The sequence below is a fragment of the Corapipo altera genome, unplaced genomic scaffold, assembly GCF_003945725.1.
Source record: "Corapipo altera isolate COAL_440 unplaced genomic scaffold, ASM394572v1 54, whole genome shotgun sequence".
Classification (NCBI taxonomy): domain Eukaryota; kingdom Metazoa; phylum Chordata; class Aves; order Passeriformes; family Pipridae; genus Corapipo; species Corapipo altera.
In genome coordinates, this window is record NW_020884902.1 from 3,931,428 (window position 1) to 3,951,308 (window position 19,881).

General features: G+C 36.9%; 1 protein-coding gene across 3 annotated transcripts; it reads right to left on the bottom strand.

Annotated features, from left to right (window-relative positions):
• On the bottom strand, nt 1–19,790 carry DAW1 (dynein assembly factor with WD repeats 1). Of its 3 annotated transcripts, none has more exons than XM_027650656.1 (13): nt 19,720–19,790; nt 17,826–17,898; nt 16,452–16,596; nt 13,229–13,287; nt 12,437–12,559; nt 10,745–10,844; nt 8,193–8,300; nt 7,396–7,502; nt 4,949–5,051; nt 4,469–4,583; nt 3,335–3,411; nt 1,208–1,370; nt 1–558 (listed from the first exon to the last, which is right to left on the bottom strand). In XM_027650656.1, the coding sequence occupies exons 1-13, from the start codon at nt 19,757–19,759 to the stop codon at nt 524–526; spliced, it is 1,248 nt and encodes a 415-aa protein (XP_027506457.1). In that variant the 5' UTR covers nt 19,760–19,790; the 3' UTR covers nt 1–523. The 3 variants fall into 3 exon arrangements, with proteins under 3 accessions (XP_027506457.1, XP_027506458.1, XP_027506460.1); XM_027650657.1 differs by lacking the exon at nt 19,720–19,790 and adding an exon at nt 18,325–19,082; XM_027650659.1 differs by lacking the exons at nt 1–558; nt 1,208–1,370; nt 3,335–3,411 and adding an exon at nt 3,419–3,644.
• Between the last annotated feature and the right edge of the window lie 91 nt (nt 19,791–19,881).

Here is a 19,881-nt window from a genome sequence, read left to right on the forward strand (position 1 = left end):
TGAGTATGATAATGCTGTATTTCTTTTTTATTAAAAAGTTTACAAGTTAAAAATGACACCTAAAGAAATGGAGCCATCCTACTGCATTCATTCACACTAATCATGATTTCTCTCAGGTGACTGAGATAACAGACCAGACTCTTCTGGTGCTCAGTGAAGAGGCAACATGCACAAACTGAAATACAAGAAATTATTCCACTGTTGTCTAGAGAAACTGTGGAGTCTCCATCCTTGGAGATTTCAACACCATGTCAGTCCTGGGCAGCCTGCTTGGTTGACAGGGTGCTGAGTAGGGCAGGGGTGTTGTACTAGAAGATCTCCAGCAGTCCCTTCCAACTTCTGTGATTCCACAATTCCATATCTAACAGACTTCTAAGTCAAACCTATCAAATCTTGGTAACTGTTCTACTTCAGCAGAAGGTGAACAAAGAGAGTAAAAGAAAACAGATCTCCAAGGCTGAGTTTATTGTCTCTGGAACTACAGAGGAGTCAGGTATCGAACTGTATTGTTCCTTCTCTTCAGTCAGTGCCATATGCAACAGGAGTTATCCTTGCTCCCTAGTAACAGACACACATTGTGAAGGAATCATTTATCTGTATCACACAGTCTATCCATTTTTGTTATCACCTACATCAACAATGTACCCAGAATGCTAAGGAACCACATAAATATTTTCCTGTCCATGACTGGCAACAGGCAGCAAGGTCTAGAGCAATATTTTCAGCTGAGGTCATCCTGCATCCCATATTTTGTTTGTTCAGTCAAATGACTGAAGCAACCTGACTGTTCATGTCTTTTCCTGCTCCCATGACTTTTTCCTAAAATGAAGAACACCTGACCAGAGTTCAGTGCCAAATACACAAAAGGTGTGCTCCCATTTATAAACCTTTGCCTTTTGTTTATCCACACCTCCTTCACAGCAATGCACTGTGAGAAAATGGCATAGTCCCTGCTCTGGTGCTAGTATAGGCCATAGGAGAGATGGGAGGGTATGCCCATGCCTTTACACAAATTTGTTCATGGCCATTTTCACTTAAACCTCAGTTCTAAAGTGAGTTTCTAGATTTTCTTGACTATATTGTAAGTCACTACTGGTATCTGCATTTGGCTCATGGCCCTAGGAAAGTTTTCAAACTATTTTTTTTCCCATAACAAGATTTCAAATGTGTCTCAAAAAGAAATTAAAAAATTGAATATATTAGTTACCTGTAATAATTGTATCCCCTTCATAGTTGAAAGCACAGGAGAATATCTCATCAGTATGACCCTCTAATATCTGAAGGCAGTGCCCAGTAGCAGCATCCCAGAGTCGAGCTGTTTTGTCAGAACTGGCTGTCAGTATAAAGTTGCCTTTAGGGTTGAAACATACCTTTAAAAATACAGAAATGAGATTTGTTACTTAGCAAGTCAGTATGCCTAGAGAAGGAAGTGTATCTAGTGATTAAAAGATGAAAATAGAAATGAAAAACTGTTGCATTCAGCTTTTCAGCTACAATTCAGGATAGTATTCCACTAGAGCGACATTGGCAAACTTCTCTGGCTGAAAACCGTGGATTTACAAAGGTCTATAAACAATGACCTTACCATAGGATCAAAACTTCAGAATACCAAGCCCCAAAGTGACAACTGATCCACAACTGTAACGACTTTATTTAAATGTTAGCATTATTCCAATGTAAAATTTATACATATTTTATAGAGTTCTACATTAAATAACATACACCTCTATAGTATCAGAATTTGCACTGAAAGCAATTAATTTTCTAGTATGTCTTCATATTTGTTAAACATTCATTGCCAAAACTGCATGCATTTCCAGATAATCAGATATATTTTTCTAGCACTAACCAGACAATACCAGCTTATTATATAGTGCAAAATTGCTTAATAACTGAGGGCAAAATATCTGTTCCCTAGAAATCCAATTTCCAAGTAATAACCTTCCCAAGTGGTCACAGCTACCCAGAATATCTGCAGAAACACATGGACTTTTCAACATGCTCCCAGATGAGCAGATTCTCACTTTCAGCAAAGCAATCCTGTCGCCACTAAGGACTATGATGGAAGCTGTCTTTAACCCACTCACACGTTAGCAGATATCCCAACTGTACTCAGTGGATCTGAGAGTGAAATACTGCAGTGAGTATAGTAAATGAGGAAATACCAGCCTTTCTGAACTGAATATTCTCTCAGCAGAGTGATTATAATAGACAAAACAATAAAATGAAAGAAGGTGGGTTCCGTTCACTAAGAACCATCCTAGTTTCAAAATACTAATGTTTCAATTTCAAAATACATCCAAAGAAAGCAGCACAGACTTAGATTTCTAGCTTCGAAGCAAGTGAGAACTATCAATTTGAAAGAATAACAAAAAGTTGCAAGTAATAAATAACAAAGTTCAAAAAATATGTACAATGTTGGAAGCAACTAAATGTATTTGGAACAGAACTTTGGTGTTCAAAATTGAGCCAGATAAGATTTCCAGCAAAGCATGTGAGCACACTCCTCATGACCAAGTGATTTCTGAAAAAGGCTTTATACTTCCAAGTCCCTTAAGTACTTTTGAAAATAAGACTCTCCATGTATTTATCCACAGAAATATTTTTTGCCATTCCATAAATCAAGTGTGCAGAGAAATGAAAAAGAGTAAGCAGGAATATATCTGGTAGATGTAAGGAAGAAGGGTGATGGTAAGAGCCTCAGAGACAATAGCCTTAAGATGTCAACAAGAGAGTAAAAACATGGTGCTTATTCTGTCAGAGAATCTGGGACTTCAAGGGTGTAATAACACAGATACAATTTAGGACAGGTCAGACAGAAGCTCTATTAACTCTGATCATATTGAGAGAACACTTGGACAGCATCTCCCTCTCTGCTCCCCCATTCCCTGCCAAGTGATTGGGGTGACCCAACCTGTAAACTGTTTCAGCAAAAGGAAAAAGCTAAGGAAAACAAGTCATTTCAATGTTAAAAAAGTCAGATATCTGTCCCTAGGAGGGATGGACTTCTTAAGTAGCTGCCAAAATTCTAAGAAATAAAATAGTAAATAACATGACAACGTACAGAGGTGGCTCTTGGAGCCTCTAGGTGTAGCAACCCCAGGGCTGTCTTAGCTCAGAAGTGGGGAATTGGTAAACAGTCACTGACTGATAGCTTTTAGCCAAAAGGAATGTTCTTTTAGTAAAGATAACTTCTTAGCCAGACCTCTCAATTTTAAATAATAATTACTATATCCCCACATGCTTTAACAGTATTTCTGTGTCATGGAGTAACTGGTGGATTGGATGTCACACATAGTAAAATAAAAAAAGGTGCAAACCACAGACAGCTTACCTTGGAAATTTCACTTCCATGACCTTCTAGCTTTGCAATGCACTTTTGTGTTTGTGCATCATAGACTCTTGCTGATCCTGTTGCAGTAGATGGGGAGCCATATGTGACTGTTATGCTTAAGCATACATTTCAATAAGAACTTTTCAGTGAGGTCAGAAGGAACTCATCCTCAGGCTTCATTTCAAAAGAAATAGAAGGCAATCTTCATAGAGCTTCCTCCAAGGGTAAAGTCTATTAAAAAGGATCTGTAATCTGTTTGGAAAAGCCTGACTTCCTTTCCTGACCAGAAATGGATTCTCCTGGAAAACTTCTAAAATGCAAATACAAATGTCCAGACTACTGAAGTCTGTAATTTTAGAAAGCACGTACACTGTATCTAGAAAGATTTCATTATATTTCAGATACTCATTTTATTAAATAAGCTATTCATTACACTTAATAAGCTATTGATTAAATTTCAGGAAACTTTTTACATTGTCTTTTGTCTGAATATAACAACTACAGCAAAACATATCCAAAATAATGCCCCCCATTCACTCTGGTATCCTGTTTCTGGAAGTGCAAATCAAAGCCCTTATATATGTAAAAATAATATGGTATTGTCATTATGCACTGTAATATAAATAACTGAGCAGGTAAATACAAAAAACTATTTATTGCAATTCCTAAAAAAATAATGAGCATGTAAAACTTCTGCATACCAATAGCAAACCAAAGTTGCTTCTTTCACTACCTCTGTATCGAGTATTCTCTTCCCGTGCATTTGGAAAGCCTGGTAGTAAATCCACCAGTAAAATTCCAACTATTTTCATTTAAGCCTAAATTTGAGTCATAAAAATCAACCCCCTCAAAAGCTATTTACCTACATATTTAAAACATATTTCTAGCCACAAGTGAAATATTTCCTTCCAAGTTTGAAGTTAAAGGGGAAAGACACACTGAGCTGATTAAAGTAAAAATAAGAACATTTTCACTGGAGAAAACTGCTTAAGTTTAATGCCAAACTTTCTAAAATACAACGAATATTGCTTGACCTATAGTTCTGAATCAAATACTCCTCTTCCATCAAGCTACACTCAGAGCAAAACCAATGCCACAGGTGAATTCTTGCAGCAGCTCAGTCACTGCACTCACCATCGGCAGAGGCAGTTGCAATGCGCTGGCCAGTGTAATCAAAGCACACATCCAGGACCTCATCCCTGTGACCTGCCAGAGTTGCCAGATGTGTCCCAGTCACAGCATTCCACAGCTGCACAGATAAATAGGGGTAATTTTTTTGCTTACTTTGACTAATTTACTTGATAGATACCTAATTGTTTGATAAAGCAGTACATAGAGGCCCTTTCTGATATCTGACATGTATTAACATAAAAACTGGATATAAATCAATAAAGAGTCACTGGTTAGTTAGTTTAATAAAATCCTATATATTTTTTTATTTCAGTGTATTGATTAAACAAGACTTAACTGGACTTCACTGAAATGAATAGACATACATTTAGTTATAAATTTTTAATTACATGTACTAGTTTAAAATAATGCTCTTTTATTTAAAATATATACATATTTTTATATGTCATGTAGCTGCATTCAGTATATACTCAACATTCTTACCATGCATGTTTTGTCCATTGATCCAGTGACAATGAGAGAACAGCCCCAGTTGAACTGGGCACTGCTAATCTCTCCTCGGTGACCTATTAAAGTATGTAACCTCCTACAGAAAAAAAAGGTAATTTACATTTATAGTGTGTATTTTGATATATACATAGAAATTATCAGTAAGTTTATAAAATGCTATAGTTAAGGTGTACGTCTTCACCATTTTATCCATTAAAGCAATTAAATGGAGTGGTACAGTTCATTTAGGATTCTTCCATTACATCAACTCTATTTTCTATCTTTGATAAAAAGAGGCAGTAAGGAATGAAATGGAAAAGTCCTCCCTTCTCTCTCAAAACTATTTTAGTGAATGTATTTCCAATAAAATGCAATGACTTTCTGGTATCAGAGACAAATTCCTTGTATTCTTCAACATATACAGCAAGTTTTTCCACATTACTATCCCATTATCCTACTTCAATGAACTGTAAACAGTACATCTTTTAACTCTGTGTAATCTAAACCTTTTATAAAATCCACTGAAGATCAAATAGAACTTAATCAGGTGCTTAATATGAGCATGTTCCCAAATAACAGGCAAATGACGGCCAAACTGAAATACGATTTCTAATCCTCATTAATCCTAAACTTCTTGCTGCACAAGACTGGCTACATTAAATTCTTCAGCTTTATCAGAACAGAGAGGTTACAATTAGCTGCTATTGCTTCCTAAGAATTAATGGCCTATAAGGCAAGGAAGCCTAAAAAAGATTGATATATATACGTATTAAAGGATTAGTAAATTGGGTTATTATCTCAGTGCTAATATCACTGTATCATTAATAGAAACACGCTTTAAATAATGGATGAACTAATGACTAGGAAAACAACTAAATTAGTTTAAGTGACTGAAATGTTTTTATTCATTGTGTAAGATATATAAGGGTAGATAAATTAATATATATGCTAAAAAACAGCAAAGCAAATCTCCTGAGCAACTGAATTTTCTATTTGTTTATGATAACAAAAACTTGATTATACTCAGATTATTTTATAGATTTTACTTTCTAACACTGTGAGGCCCACACTTCTATTCATGTAGAGCTTCTTACAGTAAAACCAAAAATCAACAAGCAGATAACAAGAGAGGGAAACGTCTTACTTTTATAAACAAATTACTTGCTCTGCTATTTAACTACTGTTATTGTAATACCTAATGCCCAAAATACCTAATAAAGAAAAAAGTTTTAAATTAAAATTTAAAAGGTTTAATTTCCAGTTTTAAAGAAGTCAGGATGGGCTTCAAGCTTCAATATAAGGATCCAATCAATAAACAGAATAAAAAGCAAGGTGTGCAACATCTCACAGAAACCACTATCTAAGAGATACACAATTAGAAAGAACACAAAAAGACACTTGTAACGTGCCCTAAAAAAATTCAATTTACTTATTAAAAAAAAAACCAGCTTCAGCCATGATAATACTTCTTTACTTTTCAGTTTCCAGTGAAATTTAGTATATAGATGCTCTTGTATTTGACCGTAACTACAAATAAGAAACTGTTTATGTCTCAGCACCCTGATCCCTGGTACAAGCTGTTGATTTGCCAAATGAAGCTTTGCAGACACCTTCAACTGAACAATAGCCAACTGTATCTGCCAGGGAGAAATTACTGATTAAATATAGACCTGTATTTAAAAAGCAGGTTCCCCCTTCCTCCTTGTTTTTGTCTTTTTACTTTAACCTTTTTCTGAAGAAAATATTGAATCTTGTTCAGATTTCTTGTCCCTACATCAAGTTCCCTCAGGACAAAATGGGATACTCACCCAGAATAAAACTGAGGAACACATGTGCTTATCGGAGTCAGCCAGCAAAATCAGAAGAAACTCCAAGTTCAAGCTCAGATTTGGAAAGCAGTGTTTCTGATATATTTCATATGGTGAAAAACACGCACACACAACCTCACATAGAAGATTTTTGCAACTCTACCTGAACCTCTATACAGCAAAGTATGATTTGCTCATAATCGTTCTGACTGCAACATCTATAGTTTTTTAAGATAATGTAACCAGACGAATTTTCTATGACATAAAATATACTTTCTTTTTACTTAAACAGTCTGTTCCATCTAGAAATTCTCAAGACCTTCCAAACCATGAGTTTCCATGTGCATAAAATATTTTCCCGTTTGGAGAATTCATGAGGAACAAGCGCAGGATCTGTTCATTCCTTCTGCCTCCTTAATGCTCATAAGATGGAAATTTAAAACCAAAAACACATACTAAAGCATTTCAAGAGCAGCATTCCTTTTCAGAAGCACAAAGAAGTAACAAATGACAAGATGAAGGAACATATACTCTAAATGAAATATGCGGTCTGTAATTTGTAGCTCAACACTGCCTGTTTCATTTGTCCTGGAAGCATGCAAAACAAAACTATATTTATCAGTGCTTTAGTACCTGCCAGTGCCAACATCCCATACTGCTACTGTATGGTCAAAGGAGCCACTGATAATCTTATCTCCAGTGGTGTTGAAAGAGAGTGCAATAATTTCTGCTGAGTGCCCCTGAGAGGATTTTTAAAAAAGAATACAAATTATGACTTTACCATTAATATAGTTTAATATGTAGGATTTTTTCAGTAGCATAATCCTTCTATAACCCATCAATGTAATCTTTCTATAACCCATCAATGTTTTATTTACTGTCTGGTCCAGTATATCACAATTTTGACAGAAATACCTACCCAACTTGGAATAGCCAATATCCCAACAACTGCAAAAAAGCAGGCACACCACTTTAGCAGGAAGCTTACTCACTATATTATTTAGGATTTACACAAGAGAAACGCATTGAAACAGCAGAGGCTGTGGAATCCCAGCAAGCCATGAGAGCAAAGAGAGATGACAATCTAGAGGTAACTGGATACCTGTCCTCTGCTGATGTTCACAGGAAGATCCATACAGAGGAGATCACAATTTACAGGATAGCAACACGTTTTAAGGAGGGCATTCTAATCTACAGCAAGAACATCACTGAAATTAGAAAATCTGTCTTTTGATAAATAGGGCTTTTTATAAAATACCAGAGCTGTCTCATTCCATTCAAGTTTTCTTACTCTGTTTTGTAACTGCAGTCACTGTGGGACCACGTGGTAAAAGAAACTAAGCGAGTTTTGAAACTGCTGTAATGTTATTCACCTCAGTTGGAAAACTAAGAAAGCAAGGAACACCTTTAAAAACATATGGCAAACATACTCTTAAAGTTGCTACTTCTTCTCCTTTCTCTATGTCCCATAACTTGGCAGTGGTATCCATACTTCCAGTTGCCACCAATGTGCTTTGAAGATTAAAAGATAAACATACCTGTAGCAAAAAACATTGGATAGAAAAAGTGGGAGTCCATTTATATATATTTTGCCAAAAACAAGGGGTCAAGATTAATAGTTTTAAAAAAGTCTGACAGTATTTTATAGTATACAGAAAAATTACAGAGTTCTTCCAGCAGCTCACTAGAGGGGTAACAAGTCCCTATCACATAACTCTCCATGACTACCCAAATCAAGTGGACTACTTGGCTGCTTTGCAACAGCAATACACTAAAGACTTACTGGAAGTTTTCCTATATTGATTTCTGAGCCTGTTTCATTTTTGTCACAAGGAAAAACTATTTAATTCACAAAGTTTTAATGAAAACCAGGACTGAAGGAGTTTGCTAATTCATTAACAGTACATAATTAACTGGCAGAGAACTATGTCTTCAGTATCAGTATCTATAATGAAATAGATAAGCTTATGCAGTCTTAATAAACAGTTGGAAATTTTTAAACCTCCTTCTCTAACTCCAAAGATGTTTTAATCACACACACACTTTTGCACGCACACTCATCCTCTCTCACACCATATGCGGGTTGCAAGCACATCCTTTCCTAGGAGTATGTGTTCCCCAAGTACCCACACACCTGCCCCAAGGGACACAAGTGCTCCAGCTTTAGCTGAATTCATGCCACTTCCCACTATCTCCTGATCCACATTCCAGAAAGAAGGCATCCAAATTCATATATGTACATATTACAGGGTGGTAACAGGGCCTTCTCGTTGAACCTCATACTGACAATCCACTAGCTGGATGCAGACTCCTAATGGTGTCTCCAAAAAACAAGCTATTCTCCCTGTGGTCTATGCAGAGATTGGGATGCTCAGGGTGACTTATGGAAGCACCAGAGTAGGTTTTAACAACTGACAATAATTGGTTCCAGACCAATGTCTCCCCCACCCCATTATAATTTGTCTTGATTCTTTTATCTTCTTCTACTTCTTTCTTTTTATTTCAAAATTCAACTTCTTTATCTCAAAATTCTCTTTGAGATTCTCCAGTTACAGTTCAATCCTACTGACAGTCCTCCCTAACACTATCATTTGGTAGGCTTCCTCTTTAACTTGGTTAGTTTGGGGCAAAGACCCTCCAAACAGTTTTGTGTACCCACAAACACACTCTGTACACTCACACTCTTATCCTCTCAGGTGTTATTATCTATGCCATTTGCCAAGGGCGTCCCCACAACATCATATTTATTTTTGAAAAAGCAAGAACAAAAGCTCAACAACTTGCTTAATTCATTTTTCACATTAAATAATCATGTAGTCATCCTCCCATTCTCTGTAATTATTCAATATGATTGTTCTGCAAATAAAGAATAGGAGGTGCCATGAAAAAAGGAAAACAGTAGCTCAGTTTTTGAATACTGAATAACTATAGACATGCCCTTGCCAGCGATGTATCAGCTGCAATAATAGCCTTTCAGAAACAGGCCTCATTCAGAGAAACACATCATTTTCTGCTGGCCATTATCTTCTACTAATTACTTGCTGACACAACTCATAACACTCTGGGTCTAATCTAACCTCTATAGAAGCCAGAAAAAATTGAGAGGCCTTTAAACATTGACCTAACTGATCTGGGGAAGCAAAATCACTGCAGCCTTTCTCAATAAGCAAACATGTTCTCCATTGTAAGGGATAACTGTTTCACACTATCTAGAGAATCAAAAGCACACTGAAACAAACCTCACCTTCCACCATGGTAAAACACCATTTTCTTGCACTAGTTAAGGCCTCACAATCTACATTAAATTCTTTTTTTTTTTCCCAGAAACAATGTCCAGCAATATTTTATTGAATAGTGATTATACAGCTATTGCTGTTGTTGATAGGGGTCTTAGTGCATTGGAAAGGAAACCAAGAATTATTGAGCTTAAACTGTTTTAATTTCATAGATTTTTGACATTTCAGCATCCCACATATTCCCAATTAACACTGTTTAAATTTCAGAAATTCATCCTTTATGACTTCACTTGGTTCTGTACATGGAGTTCAGATCTCCATGTGAAAGACAAGAAGACAAGCAATGATGTTCTTATGTATTTAGTTCTGCAAATGTGAGAGGCAATGCAAGATAGCCAGAAAAAAATGTGATACATAATCAAGCAATAAATATGTTCAATAAACTGAAAAATCCAAATGCTATGATATTTTTCAATGTTTTAACATTTAGCATTCGGGGGAAATTGGAACAAAGTAAAAATAAAAATATTTATATTTTTATATGTATATGATGATTCATTCTCTCTCTTAAGAACTGTCAGATTACCTTCTCTTGCAGTGCAGAAATGTTAGCAATATCTGAATCTGTGAATAGGGGGAGCAGAATAGCTGTGCTTTTCAATGGGAGGTCATGAGGAGTTGGAACCCACAGTCACCAATGATGGTGTGAGGAAACAAAGGAATAAGAAATATCCAGCACTACTCACTATTTCTGCACTGTGTCCTCTGAAAGTATGATAACATTTTCCTGTTTCCGTGCTCCACAGTTTGCAGGTTTTATCAAAAGATCCAGTGGCAATCTTGTCACTAAATGGAAAAAAATCCTATCATTTCTAGTTAGAAAAAACCTCTGACTCCAAAGACAGCAGAACTCACAGAAACATACCCAGCCATGGAAGCTTGCACGCACTGCCACACTACAAGATCCTGGAGCAGGATGTCACAGACACAAGTTACATTAAGGGAAAAAATCAGCAGACACAATTAGTTTTTGAGAGAGTCACTGTGCTTATCTGTGAGCACAAGAGTGTTCATAACTGATGGCTACACTACTTTAGGGATGATGTTATCTGCTGCACTTCCAGGTGCATTAAAGAGTTATGCCATTTCATCAGATAACATCTGTTTATCAACCATTACAGATTCCTTTTATAAGCAGTTTACCCAAATTTCAGAGGTTGAACTCCACTCTCACCAAAGTCAGTGGAAGTGGTGTGACCAACTGCAGTTAGAGCAAGACTGAGCTGAGGTATCCAGAAAATGTAGCAAGGAACACTGAATCAACACCTAAAGATTAGCAGGAAAAAAAATTCTTTTTTAAATGAAATTTTAATGTAAAAGTAGTTCCTGGTTCTGATCAGATTCTCTGTTGTGTATCTTGTTTCTCCACTTTTATAGTCTAATTATTGATCTTTACACAGATTTTTGTTATTAGTTTCAACAAAGTATACAAAAGATTTTCATTAACTGTTTTTTTTTTAAGTGAAGAATAACATCAGAATATAAAACATTGACAAAGCAGGTTCTAGGTTTTCCTTTTCATATCGAAGAAGGAGATGAAGCCTCAAATAGTGTAAGAACAAGTCTTTAACATTTATTTCCTGATGTTAACTGTGGATTGCTTAACTGATAAATAGGACATCTGACAGCAAAAGAAGTAACATGATCCAATAGAAAAATAGGAATTAATTTATCTTTGCAGAGAAACAAAATGGTTTTCTCACACATGATAGCTTTCTTAGGAAGCAAATGACAATGAAACTTAAGTAGCTAACATGTAATTGCCTTCACCTAACAGGTGGCAATCCCAGCCTAGGGCAAAGTTACTGGAGAAAACAAAGGTGCACAGATTCATCTTTGACATTCACACAGCGGCCCCCTGTGGATTTTATAAAAATTACTCAACAGCTGTGAACTTCTAAATCACATCCTAACTAATAATGAATGTGTAATACCAAATGGAGAAATCCAGTTCTGTTGTGATAGAACTTTTCTTTCTCCTTAACTGAAGCAACACTGGTTGTCATAAGTACTTATATCTCACATCACAAAAAATTAAGTGTTCTGATTAACATTCAGAACACAATCTGATCCTGTAGGTATTACTGAAATAAATCTGTGCTTCAATATATTAAACTGACTTATATATATATATATATTTCAAGACTGAATACATAATTAAATCTGCGGTTAGAATTTCTAAATTTTATTTAAAAAATTATAGCAGAACACATGTTTGAATGTACAAATAAAACAGTATCTTCCTGCAGTGATTAGCTATAGTTGAACTCTACAAATTCAGAAGTTGAACACGTTCAGTTTGAAATAGTCTATTTTATATTAGAGTTCAAAATAACACAATTAGCAACTATGAGGTATCTCAGAGGAAATATATTTACCCATAGGGATTATTGAAAGCTATTGCATAGACAACGTTTTTGTGTCCCTCCAGTGTATGCAGCTCTTCTCCTGATGCTGTATCCCATAGTTTGCAGGTTCTGTCATAGCTTCCAGTGATAAAGCTAAAGCAAAGAGAAATTAAATTCTGAATACAGTAAATAGCTAACTGGTCCTGATGCACAGTCAAATGAGTTATTTCCACAGATTTCAATTAGCACTGTCTCAGACCCTAAATCTCTTCCTTTCAAAAATACAGATTAATGACCATAGAGGTTCTTTTTCTTTTCTTTAAAACATATTATTCCTAAAAACACCTTTCTTCTAATCTTAAATGTATTTCACCTAGAAAGCAAGCTGTTGCTTTCAAGACATGAAGGAAAAAATGCTAAGACACATGTCCACAGGGAAATCAATTAACATGAAAGTTACACTTCCACTATAGTGAAAGTCCCAATTGAGTTTATGTCAAAGACTCACTTAGCTTCTAGCAATATGCAGTTTATTGTCATAAAGGTGTTTCTGTCTGTAACATGGTAATTATCAACAAACTATCACTTTGGAAGAAAAAAATTGCACAAATTGAATCTCTCCTGCTACTTTTTTGCATCTCCCATTATTTCTCCCACAGAGGCCCAAAATATAATCCCCAGTTGTGCCCGAAGCTGTTTATAAGCAGCACAGCTGAATTCTTTTTGTAGCAAGATAAGAGCACTGAAGTTCCCTTCCCATTTAATTTACAAATACAAAACTTCAATTAGTGATTAGGTATTTTGACTTTGAAAACAACTTACCGGGAACCAGATTTGTTGAATGCTACATTAGTCAGTGGCAATATATGGGTTCTAAGCACCTGAAACAGAAGTGGGGCAGGGAGAGGAAAAACATTCGATGCAAATAAAACAAAAAAATTGCTCAAAATATTTGATAGGTTAATTTTTTCTCCTCATCCTGTCAGACTACCGGTTACAGCTGTTATACATTAATTCCTAACTAAAAAATTCTCCATGTGTTATCAGGTTATCAGTGAAGATATTATACACTATTTATTTAAAATTATTTCAAATTTATATTTTATTTACATTAACTGCCTTTTTCCCCATGCTTGATTTTAATTCATCTTCTCTGAGTCCAGCAAAGTAACCCTAGATCAGAGCTGAAAGGGCAAAACAAATGAGTGAGGAGACCATGCCTGCTGGGACCACTGATGAACGAAATCCCGACTAATATTAAGTCTTATAAAGTGAATCAAGAAATCCAACTGAGTATTTGAGTCTTTCAGGATATGAGCTACTTCTAGCTAGCATGTGATTTTGCTATAAAAACCAGAAAGAATAGATATAAACTCCATCTATATCCTATGAGATTCTGATAAGGCATGAAAAACCATAACAAAGATACTTGGCAAGACAAAATTCAGAGAGAGCATTTCAAGATTAATGTCTACCTGTACTGTGTAGGTTATGGAGGTCACTGTTTTCTAAAATTGTTTACAAGGTCCTTTAAATAGAGTGTATATATGTTTCATGATCCTATAGCCATAAAAATACATATTGAGGTGTATTAAACATAGGTGAAAATAGTTTCAGAGACTGCCAATAGACCAAAAAAAAAATACAGTCAGGCTGGTGTTCGAATAAACTGGCTACTGCACAACACAGTTTGCATTTGAACAATTCCCTGCCCTCTGCTCAAGACTAAAGTATAATAAAACCATAAATTGAGAAATCACAGCAATTGCTGACAGGGAAGTAAAAGGATGTTACAAATACCTCAGTGGCTCACTAGGTCTTTTCTGTAGCATAAGAATGAAGAACTGATTTATGAGCAATGCCATTTAATCACTGACATATTACCAGAGCTTCAACTTATTGTCCTTATCTCAAGTTTTCCAAGCTGCCTGTCTCCAAAAGGAAAATGAAAGAGGCTCATTGATCTTCTACTCAGAAGAGAAAGGACTGATCAAAATGGAAATAAAAATGGTCAAGTGAAGGACTGAAAGAGAAATAGAAAATATATTTTATGTCACAGAAACAACAATTTCTGTTCTCTAGAGAAAGTAACATTAGTTGTACTTTCAGCTACAGCAGTGGGAATGACCAATCAAGATGTGGAAATGCCAAAAATATTTTGATTTTTAAAAACAGTCACAATATACAAGTATCCGCACATGAGGATGGATAATTAGGGAAATTTAGGGAAATTTGATCCATGACATTTTTAGGACTTCATGCAGGCAGCTCTGAACAAAGATATTCAAAAATTATGAAAAAAAGGGAGGAAAACAAGATAGGTTTATATTTAATTTCAGATCATGGGACTAATTCTGTTCTTTCAATGCCCAGTGCTGCAATTGCTTCATCCACATAACTCTGAGTCAGGGAGAATTGCTTGTGCAAATGATGCAGTAATGACAATATTAAAAAAATATACCTCAGTTCTGCAAAATCTGCTACAGCAGAACCTAAAATAAAAATGTGTAAATCACTACAGCATCCCATGCCATGGAATAGTTTAAAACCTGAGAGTTGTTACAAAAGCTGGTTTCTCTGTGGGGTACCTAACATACCACCATCACCACAATTACTGGAAATAACAAAAAGACGAGTTTAGACACTTGTTTCAGATTATGCTCCAGTGCAACAGGGAGAAAACATTCATTTCCAAACTGTGCAAATAGATGGAACACTTTCTGGGTAGAAAAGAAAAAAAAACTCACTCCCATCCATTTCAGGAGCACCTGATACTTATGTTTCACTTACAAGCCTTAAATGAAACTGAAACACCACAGAAGTTCTTTTCACACACTTCTAACTACTCCAGTGAAGGAAATAGGCCAGCACTGATTGGATTTGCCTGCCTCTATTATTTCCAAATACAGAAGCTCAAATACAGCATTATACCCAACAATGAACAAATACATTATTTACACTCAAATATGAGAATTTATCAATGTCTATGATGAACAAACAATTTTAAAAGCTTTTGAAAAGCAAGGCATTATCTCAGTTGAGAGCATCCCTTAAAAGAGAACAGAAACTTTTTTAAGTTAAGATGCCCTATTACACAGCTCTGTTTTCAAGGTTAAATACACATATCTTTGCAGAATTCAACCAGATGTGTACCGGTGGCCAAAAGAACCCAAGTTATATCTAGGAACATGTAAGGGTTTTTTTAGTTCCCTTTTCTCTCTCAGTTTGAAGTAACAATACACAAGATAGCACTGAACAGCAATTGTTAACAGCTACACACTGCCATCTGCTGACACAATAAAAATACAACATTTAATTATTTCAGATTGGAACATGCAATTTAGGTTAGATATTAGGAAGAAATTGTGTACTGTGAGGGGACAGACTGGATCCTGGATTTGAAGCTCTGAAAGGTCTCTCCAAGCATTCAGTCAGCTCTCTTGAAAAGCTTACTTGTTTGAAATAATTTTTGAAGTGCTGTCTGTAAGCTGAAGATCAAATTATCAATATTCAAACAAAATAGTAATGACAGAAAGTAATGAAAACCAGGAATTAGTAATAAAAACTGCATAAAACCCTCATAACTTTCACAAAATAATAGCACAAACCCCATAATTTTTACAAAATGAAGAACAAGTAGAGAAGGGTACGAAAACACTCTGTTCCTTTCCCAACAGCTATTTTACTTGGGGTCTATTTACAGGTTTTGTTTAAACAAATTAGGGGTCTTGCTGGTCCATAAATTTTTACTTGATAAATAAAAGATTTATTTCTCTCAATTCAAAACACACTCCCGTGTATAACCCTGTGTAAACAGTCTGGGAACAGTTATACCTCTCAGCCTTCTGGGGGAATTCCCAGCATATAAAACCAGGCCAGACTCTGTTGCTCTGAACAGTGCAGAGGGGATTGAAAACAGTCAAGAAAATAGACATAAAGTCCAAATTTTGCTCTCCAGCACAATATGCAGCAGGAAAAACATACTCACAGCACCACAACTTAACCCCCCCAAAATGTTCCAAGTTGTTTTAAACATGCCTCTGACCTTAAAAAGAGAGAATTTGTGATTCTCTTTTTCCCCCAGCTTCTGCTGCAATCTTCGTACTAAAAGTATGACATGTTCCACACAGGCAGCTGTGATGAGAGGTTCTCCTTTTTGAATTTCTTCTACTAAGGCTGTGACATCTGTGCTAATTATAAGAAAAGAATTAAAACAAATCCCTCCCAAAAAACTAAGCACAAACCCACCAGATCTTATCCTCTGGCAATAATTATGAATATAAACCCAAGAATATTATTTACTTGCAAAGAAACTGAAGTAAGCAATTAAATGTTATGTGCTTATCTCATTCTGTAATGCCTTAAAGAAATATGGACAAATCTTTCTTGGTTTTTATGCTTCCTTCCCTCTCTTACTAAAGTTGTACAGAAAAATTTAATTTCTAAAAATTGTAGCTTGGCAAGAAATTAACTTTTTCAAAGGATTTCCATAGAGGGTCCGACATGGGAGACGTGTGTCCCAATCTGTCACTTTTAGAATAAATTCCAAATTAATTGCCCATGAAATAGTAACAAAATAAATTATACATAGAAAGTGTTAAAATTATCTCTGCCTGTGGCTTCACAAATCTATGCCTGTTTCTGTAACTCTTAGTTATGATAACTACCATGATGTGGTCCACACTCTATTGATGCCCATGGAGCCCCAGAAAGCGGTTCACAGCTAGCCTGTGGAATTGGATCATCTCTTCATATCATCAGATAAACTGCTGATTCCTGACCACCAGCAGAATGAGAAACTAAGAGCTGACAATACCAAGCAGTCAAACCACCAACGTGCTCTTAAAACTAGTCCTAGCAAGAAAGCCAAGCATTTCTGATTTTATGTAAATTATTGCAGCCTAAAGGGGATTTTCTGTATCAGTCCTCTAAATGGAGGACTCTAACATCTCCATAAATTAGTATCCTCTCAGTGTTTATACTCCTGTTCAACAGACAATGTATTTCTTTCACAAAGTGACTCCTTAGGTTTTATCCACAGTACTACTCTGGACAGTTCCAGGTAGACAAAAATTAGTAATTTTTAAATTGGGATTTTTCATCTTGCATGTGCAGCCTACATTGTCTACTGGCTTTGGCTTACATGCAAGGACTCTTCCATGTCACTGTTGATATTAAAACAATCATATTACTTCATGCCTTTCTGCCTAATAAACTCCACGGATTTTGGCACTTTATTTAATGGTGGCATTTTTTGTTATCTTTCTAAAGCTCTTCCTATAAGAGCTGGCTGAGTAGAGCATGTAGGCTCTATGTAATAGCTGACCTCAATTATGTTTAAAACAGTCAAATAGAGTGGTATATGAACACACTATAAAACAGTAGAGAGTACTGTTATCTGAAATAATATCATACTTACTCGGGTTTAAGATCAAGAAGATCTATAGGTCTGGTCTTTGACTCCCCACCTTCTACATATTCCAGAATAATTCCTTTAAAAAAAAAGTGATAAATAGGTCATAATTAGACTTCTGGAATTTCATAATGTGCTGTGGACAGCAACACTTTTACTGCTCCACTGACTTCAGGAGACATATTCGCAGTTTTGGAACTGGAGGGAGGTTAGCTGTTCTTGCTGAGAGTAAGCAGAGTGATGAACAACTCTGATGTGCTTATATGATAAAAGATACTTAAACAATATCATTTATGAGCCATTTTCTATTCTGGAAATGAACCTTTTTTCCAACAACTTTTTGCATCATTTCATCAGGTGTATTTTTAAGGAAGCTGTCCTGAAGATACTTGCTGTAGTTTGGTGTCCCAAGAAGCCTGGAAAACATGTTTTACAAAAACTGTTATATTTATTCCAGCTTTTGCAAAGGCCTGTGTGCAGTAATGTATGAAAAATAACAATGCACTTTCCATTTCTAGGGTCACTCTGGCACCTCTGCAACCTTCACTGAGCTGAAGTATTCCTGTTTAGAAAGAGATGATTATAGGGCTCTACTGCTCTTTGGTTTTCTGTGGGAAAGGACAATTTAGAAGAATTTATGTGTCACTCTGCATTTTAGGAAGTTTGTAAGAAAAGTATTTCATTTGAAAGAAAGATCTCTTATTCCAGTTCACTTCCTGAGCTGGCCATATCCATCGTGTTTCCCTTCTGAAACTTCATTGAGTCCCCTGCCCAAGTTGAGTATAAATGATGAGGACAGTGGCAGTACCACTTTTCAAAGTGTGATTCTGCTCAGGAAATTCATAAACTAAAGAAGTAAGAATCACAGAATCGACTAGGTTGGAAAAGACCTCTGAGATCGTTGAGTCCAACCCATGGCCCAACACCACTATGAACAAACAAACTATGGACCTGTGAACGAGCACCAGTGCCATGGTCAACCAGACCATGTCCAGTCTTTCCTTAAACACATCCAGGGACAGTGACTCCACTACCTCCCTGAGCAGCCCATTCTAATGCCTAATCACCCTTTCTCTGAGGAAATTCCTCCTAATGTCCAAGCTAAACCTCCTCTGGCATGGCTTAGGACTGTGTCATCCTGTCACTAGTTGTCTGGGAGAAGGGACTGACCCCCACCTGCCTACAACCTCCTTTCAGGGAGTTGTAGAGAGTGGCAGATTTTTTGCTAAACAGGCCCTTTAATAACAACACGTATGCATTTTTTTGTGCCAGCTACCGTCATCACTGTTGACTTTTTAAGCTCCTCACTGAAGGACACTAACCAGTGCCACAAAAAAAAACTGAAATGAAGGAACTGTGGCCTGAGAAGTCACAGAAAGACTTTTCTTCTTGTACTTTTATTGAAGAAAAGGAGAAATTTAATTTAATGTAAATATATATGTGGGTGTAAATAAACCTTTGTAAATATTTTCCCCTTCCCCCAATAACGAATGGTTGTGTTTTGTCTGAAAACTCTCCACATGAGGTGAAAAAGATATCAAGTCCATACCATCACTAAACCCTCTCACAGGGGCAAACTGCGGGAGGGGAGGCTTGAACTTAAAAATTAGATTCTTGGGAGTTTCAAACCACCACAGATGCTAATAAGAGCGCCGTGATTTTGCAGTAAATCATTAACTCCAGCCGCGAAGAGCCGCAGCCCCTCACCGCGCCACAACTCCCGCACCTCAACGCCCTCCGGCTGCGGGGCGCGACCCGCCCGCGCCCGGCCCCGGCAGGGGGAGGAACCCGCACACCCCGCGCCGCCCCGGCCTCACGCACGACACCCAACGACCTCCCCAGGCGCGGGCCCAGCCCCGGCGAGGCGGCACAGCCGCGGCCGGGCCCGGCAGCTCCGCACCCGGCGGGAAGTAGCGCAGCAGAAGCCGCCGCAGCCCCATCGTCCGCCGGCCCGGCCCGCCCGTCCCCCGCTGCCATGGTAACGGCCACGCCGCGCATGCGCGGCCCCGGCACGGGGGCGGGGCCCGGCCTGTTCGTCTGTGCAGCCCACAAGGCCCGCCCT

Coding starts and splice junctions, on each gene's coding strand:
- DAW1 (XM_027650656.1), bottom strand. CDS start 19,759: ATGGGGCTGCGGCGGCTTCTGCTGCGCTACTTCCCGCCGG. Junction 7,503..8,192: donor AAGAAGTAGCAACTTTAAGA/GTATGTTTGCCA, acceptor AAATCCTCTCAG/GGGCACTCAGCAGAAATTAT. Junction 5,052..7,395: donor TGGGATGTTGGCACTGGCAG/GTACTAAAGCAC, acceptor TTTTTTCTGTAG/GAGGTTACATACTTTAATAG.